The sequence below is a fragment of the Panthera tigris genome, chromosome D1, assembly GCF_018350195.1.
Source record: "Panthera tigris isolate Pti1 chromosome D1, P.tigris_Pti1_mat1.1, whole genome shotgun sequence".
Classification (NCBI taxonomy): domain Eukaryota; kingdom Metazoa; phylum Chordata; class Mammalia; order Carnivora; family Felidae; genus Panthera; species Panthera tigris.
In genome coordinates this window covers 56,365,331-56,371,760 of record NC_056669.1, presented here as the reverse complement: position 1 = coordinate 56,371,760, position 6,430 = coordinate 56,365,331, and the positions used below count along the sequence as shown (strand labels likewise).

The 6,430-nt window shown below is 58.3% G+C and overlaps 1 protein-coding gene across 1 annotated transcript; it reads left to right on the top strand.

Moving 5' to 3' along the window:
- Positions 1-1,885: 1,885 nt before the first annotated feature.
- On the top strand, positions 1,886-4,861 carry TPBGL (trophoblast glycoprotein like). The gene has a single exon (XM_042958459.1). The coding sequence runs from the start codon at positions 2,120-2,122 to the stop codon at positions 3,293-3,295; it is 1,176 nt and encodes a 391-aa protein (XP_042814393.1). The 5' UTR covers positions 1,886-2,119; the 3' UTR covers positions 3,296-4,861.
- The last annotated feature ends 1,569 nt before the right edge of the window (positions 4,862-6,430 follow it).

Sequence of the window (6,430 nt, the reverse complement as noted above, 5' to 3'; positions counted from 1 at the left end):
TCTGGATGCATGTGCTTGCATGCATGGGTCTGTAAGCTTGCCCCTCAGAGAATGTACCCAGGAACCTACATAACAGAAAAATGAATATTCAAGTGTGTATGTGCTTATGAATGTATGGACACATACCAGGATGTACTCAAATCTATGTTAACATGTATGTATGTTACATGTATGAATGAGCTTGCATGTACTTGCATGAGTTTTATCTGAGCCTGCCTGCAACCATGTGCAAGCTTGTGCACACCTTCCTATACATGTGTATGCACACTCAAGTAAGCATGAGTCTGTATTTCCTCACATGTGGCTGTACCTTGGGCTGTTCATGTGTCAAACTTGCTTCTACATGTACAAGTACACATGCGTGTACATCTTATAGACATGTCCAATCCTGCACATGCAACTTCTTGTTCTCATCTGCTAAAAGCTGGGAGTGATTATGGGAATGGGGAGAGAGATGGAAGGGGGAGGGGAGCTCCCACCCCCCACGCCAGCATCAACAGACCTGGTCCTTGATGTTGTTGGTCTTTGCCTGGGACCCGGCCACCGCAGGGTCTGCCTCTTCTCCTTAAGTGGTATTGATCTGTTGGCCAATCTGTTAAATATAACCTCAGGGAAGAAGTCAATCCAACAACTGTCCCTAATTCAGGAGAAAGACTGATTCCTATGGGGGGGAGGGTGGAGCCTCCATCCCAACCAGCTCTGCTGATACCAGAATGGCCTGTGGATCAAGTGTCAGCCTCTCCAGCCTGAATAATTCATGTCAAGGCAAGGAATGCTCCCTTCTCGGGAGCCTATCTCTTTAAATCAGGTCTGGAGCTTCCCAATTCTGAAAAAAATAAAAAATAAAAAAATCCAGAACAAAACAAACCTATAAGCAGCTCAGCCATGGCCCCCTCTGAGAACCCCACTCCCTCCCAATGCTTCAAAATCTACTCCAGTTCTCCAAATCTTTGGAACTCCAAACCCTCTCACCCATTCACCATTTACAGGTGGGATACCCTGGAGGGGAGGAGGGGCAGTCAGTGGTATCTAACAATCCCAGGATCCTGAGACCCAGCAGAACAATCAAACGGGGTGCCCAAGTACTGGGAGGGGACAGCAAAGAGCTGAATCACCACACCCATCAAGTCCTAGGGCCTAGGAGAGTGCTTGGGGGTGGAGTCCAGCCTGGTGGAGGAAACCAGATGTAAGAACTCCCTGCAGAGCAGCCAGTGAGTTGGGGTGGGGGGAAAGAAAGGAGGAGGGGGTGTCGCTGACTCCCCTGGGTGAAGGTAGGATGGGGTTGAGAAAACGTTGGTCCCACAGGACCTGCTAGAGTGGTGACCCAGCCAGGCCTAATGTAACTGGGTTTGCTGAGGGGGGAACCAAGGCTGGGGATTTTCCAGTCTCTCCTAGCACAGACCTCTCCTTGGCCACACAGATCAGGAAGAGGCTGAAAGATGAGTAACTTTCTCAGCCCACCCCTCACCCCTGCCTGTGTTTGAAGGGGGAACTCTAAGGTCCTCCCCGCAAATTCTCGCACTGTGGTGCTGACCCACCTGCCAGCTCTCCCCCGCCCGGCCCCGCCCCACACGTGCCTAGAGGGAGGAGGAAGGAACCAGCTTCAACCTGGGGGGATGGGGGGAGATGAGGGGGAAGCAAGTCAGAGGCTCGGAAAGCCAAACTTCTCAGCAGCCCCGGAGCTGGAGAGTGGGGGAGAGAAAGCGCAGCAGCGGAAAGCTCTGATTCTCCGGAGCCTCCCACCCCTCCTCTGGGCGAGGAGGGCGCGGAGGCTCCTCTGGGGGAGGAGGAGGAGGCCGGGAGGCGGGGAGGGGGGAGACAAACCGACAAACCCTGCCCACTCGGCTCCAAGCCCGGAACGGCCGCGGAAGTCGGAGGCCGGCGCGCAGGGCGAGGAGGGCACCGGGGGCGGGGGGCTCCGCTCCCCGCCTGACCCCTCTCGCCCCAGACAGGAAAGTGAAGGCTCCTCGGACTTTAGAGCCAGCGGACGGACCGACCGCGACCGCCAGCCGCTCCGGGTCAAGGACTTGCCCCGGCCGCCCCCCTCCCCGCCCCCCCAGGCGCTCCGAACTCACTGGTGAGCGCGGCGGCCAGGGCGCTGGATGCGGGGGCAGCTGCGATGGCCCCGCGCTCGGGACAGCCGGAGCAAAGGGGGCCGCTCCTGCCGGGGCTGCTGCTGGTGGCGGCGGCGCTGAGCCGGCCCGCCGCGCCCTGTCCCTTCCAGTGCTACTGCTTCGGCGGCCCCAAGCTGCTGTTGCGCTGCGCGTCGGGCGCCGAGCTCCGGCAGCCCCCGCGGGACGTGCCGCCCGACGCGCGCAACCTCACCATCGTGGGCGCCAACCTGACCGTGCTTCGCGCCGCCGCCTTCGCCGGCGGGGACGCTGACGGGGAGGAGGAGGAGGCGGCAGCGGGCGGCGTGCGCCTGCCGCTCCTCAGCGCGCTGCGCCTCACGCACAACAACATCGAGGTGGTGGAGGACGGCGCCTTCGACGGGCTGCCCAGCCTGACGGCGCTCGACCTGAGCAACAACCCTCTGCGCGCGCTGGGCGGCGGCGCCTTCCGCGGACTGCCCGCGCTGCGTTCCCTGCAGCTCAACCACGCGCTGGCGCGGGGCGGCCCCACGCTGCTGGCCGCGCTGGACACCGCGCTCGCCCCGCTGGACGAGCTGCGCCTGGTGGGCCTGGCGGGCAACGCGCTCAGCCGCCTGCCGCCCGCAGCTCTGAGCCGGCCGCGCCTGGAGCAGCTGGACGCGCGCCTCAACGCGTTGACCGGCCTGGGCCCCGACGAGCTGAGCGCGCTCGAGCGCGATGGCGGCCTCCCCGCGCCGCGCCTGCTGCTCGCCGACAACCCCCTGAGCTGCGGCTGTGCCGCGCGCCCCCTGCTGGCCTGGCTGCGCAACTCCACTGAGCGCGTACCCGACGCGCGGCGCCTGCGCTGCGCCGCCCCGCGGGCGCTACAGGACCGGCCTTTCCTGGACCTGGACGAGGCTCGGCTGCGCTGTGCCGACGGCGATGCATACGGTCGCGGGGAAGAAGTGGAACTCGCCGGCCCGGAGCTGGAAGCCTCCTACGTCTTCTTCGGGCTGGTGCTGGCGCTCATCGGCCTCATCTTCCTCATGGTGCTCTACCTAAACCGCCGCGGCATCCAGCGCTGGATGCGCAACTTGCGCGAGGCCTGCCGGGACCAGATGGAGGGCTACCACTACCGCTATGAGCAGGACGCCGACCCTCGCCGCGCGCCCGCTCCGGCTGCCCCCGCTGGCTCCCGTGCCACTTCCCCGGGCTCGGGCCTCTGAGTGTCACCCCTTGGGGGTTGATGGCTGTTCCTGCCAGCTTATGACTTTACTGGGGCTGTCTGGCTTGAAGCCATGGGTATGAGACACCCGCGAGTTGGGGGCTTCGAGACTTGCCCCTTCCCGGCCCGAGACCTTTGGATTATGGCATCCCCCCGACCCAGAGACCCCAAGCTGTACCCCCTCTCCCCAGCCTCTGAGAGCTCTCACCATCAAAGATCGAGAGACACCCCCTTCTGATTTCAGAAACCCTACTTGCCCATCCCAGGCTCTGACACATCCCTCCTAAACCACCAAAAGCACCTTCCCTTTTCAAGACTCTCCAGGAAACTTTGTCCTTCAATCCGAAAGCCCTGAGACTGCCTCCACCACCCTGTACTTTGAGGCCTGCCCTCTCACTGGGAAACCATCCTAGACATTACTGACTCCCATCTCCAGCTTGGAGACCTCAACTTCCTTCCCAGGGCTCAGGGACCCTTACATCCCATTCTGGTCTCAGAAGCAGAGCACCCCCACCTGAAGGTTTTTGTGGACTTCGAACCTTTTTTCTCATCCTGGAGCTCTGAGCCCTCCATCCTGCAAACACCCACATCCCCAGACTCTGAGAGTTAGGCACCCTCCCCCAATAAGGGGATGTATTTCATACTGCCCACTACCGCAGCTGTGGCTCAGGCTGCTCCCTTCCTTGGCCCAGGCTTGGGGCTCAGCTCCAACTGTCTCCCATCCCCGGGACAGTCATACCCCATTATAGCCTTAGTATGGAACCGATCCTCAGTCTTTCTCACCGGGGCTCTCTGATCCCCTAATACTCAGTGCTTGTCCCTAATCTCCAGACTCTCAGCTCTTCACCCGGATCTGAGTTTAATCTTCCTGCCCAAGTTTTAGGCTATCTATCCCCTCCTACACCCATCACTTGCATTCACTATCCACCTCTGCCATTCACTGGGTCAGGGTCCAGTGAGGAATCCATTCCTGGGATGTGCCCACCCTCTTTCCTCCTAGGATGAGCTCTCCAGCCCGGCAAGGCAGGTGCAGGTGCCAAGCGTCCTCCAACCATACTGGCCCCAACCAGATGCCCATGAGGAAGGAGAGACTCCTGGGGGTTCAAAGTAGTTGGCTGGGCCTCAGAGCCAGGGTCACCTGTACATTGTGGCCTCAGAGAGAGGTAGGGGAGGGGCTCTGAAGGGCTGGGAGCTGCTCTCCACACACCCTTTCCCACCCATGTGACTCTTTTCTCCCTGGGTTTCCTTGCTGTCATGCCCCCCTCCCCCATGCCTTTTGGAAGAGGTGAGGGGCCTCATTTCTTGTCTCAGGCACAAGCCATCCTGTTTAGGGTCAGAGCCTCAGTGCCCTGCCTTCTGCATGATCCCAAAGCACAACTGGTGAGTGGGGAGGGGGCTGCCTCTCCCTGACTCCCATCCCCTAGGTCAGGCAGAATGGCTGGCCTGTGCTGCCTCTACACACAGGAAGGCTCTCCTCCTTCAACGTATTGACTGAGGCCTGCCTTCCCACCCCCACCCAGGACATCTGGATCTCCCTTGGGCAGTTTTCTATAAAGTCTGCAATAATCTCGGATACTCTACTCTTGTAAGTGGTGCCATGTCATTCCTGCTGACCTTGGGGCATTGAAGGAGGTGGGGGGGGACACTTGGGAGGGTGTTTTGGACCTCCCTGAAGTGAGGCAGAGACCTTTGGTGTCTCCGCCTGGCGTATGGGGGAAGAGATAGGCTCTGACTGCATGTAGCAGGCATGGAGGGACTTCCCACTGTGATTGCATTGCTCTCCAAGCCAGCCTGCCTTTTATCCTCTGAGAGGGGGTTATCCACAGCCCATGTGGGATCCTACACTTCCTCTACATCCTCTTAACCCTGTCATTCTTCCTCATCACTGCGGTGAGGGTGGCGGCTGTGGGGGAGATGCAGTTGGACTGACAAACGCTAGCATCAGATGAGGCTCTCGGGGAGGAAATCCAGCTACAGAGAATCAGAGGCAGTTAATTCAGGCGGGAACAGAGGGGTCATGATTTGCCACTTTGATATCATCCCCTCTGATGAGTTACCTGACATTCCCTTATGACCTGTGCCATGCTATGCTGTCCTGGCTAGAAGGCTAAGACCTGCACCTTGGGTATGCAATAGGAAAAGCAGCCTAGAGGTGGAGAGGGGTGGGTGTGGATAAAATGACCCCTCGAGATAATGTGGAGCAAAAAGACAGGTGGGTTCTGGGCCAGTAGGGCCAGGGTAAGCGGCGTATCTCCTGCCCTAAGGTCCCCAGACTGGATTATTTTGCATTCATGGTCTTGGCGCCCTAGAACCACATGGCAGAAGGCTAGAATTCTGGTATTTTAGAATCTTAGGGCCACATAATTTTAGAATTTGTGCCTTCTAGACGCTGAAAAGGACCTCAGAGGTAAAGTGGGAAGCCACCTAGATCATCCCAATAAGGAGCACCCTCTTTCGATGAGGCGCTCACTCCCTCCTCTCCTGGGAGCATCCCTCTCATTGCCAGAGGTGTCTGCCTGGGACTCCCTGACAGTGGCAGCTCTGCCCCGGGGCCAGGCGTGTAGGTCACCCACGATAGCTCTTCACAGAATTGGAGATGGTGCCATGAGTCTCCTTATCTGTTCCCAGCAAATTCCCTACCCCTTCTCCCAGTCATTCCTCATGAGAGGGGGTCAGATTCTCTTGAAACGTTCCCATCTGTGAATGACCCTCAAAGGGTGCCCTGCCAGTCCCCCAGGACAAAACAGTAATGATCTCTCTAACACAGGTTAGAGAACTGTGTCTCTAACAGGTCACCTCCCGAGTTCCAAAGATATGCCCTCGTAAGGTAACATAAGACTGCAGTGAGTCCTGGCGAATAAAGCATGCTGTTAGCTGTGGGTTCATTGTCAGCAAAAATCTTTGAGGGTTTTATATGAGAGCTGCTGTTAAGCTAAGTACCAAATCAATAGTTGTCAAAAATCAACTAATTGAGTGCCTAATGTATGCCAGTTCGTATTTAACCTCAGTGCCATTCACTGATTCCCGTTAAATGTCATTTCTGGGCTGTCATCCTTCTTGCAGCCTGTCAGTGGCCTTTGGCCGTATGGGACTATCAGCAGGTCCCCAGGGCCCCTAGCCTTGCCTCCCCCACAAA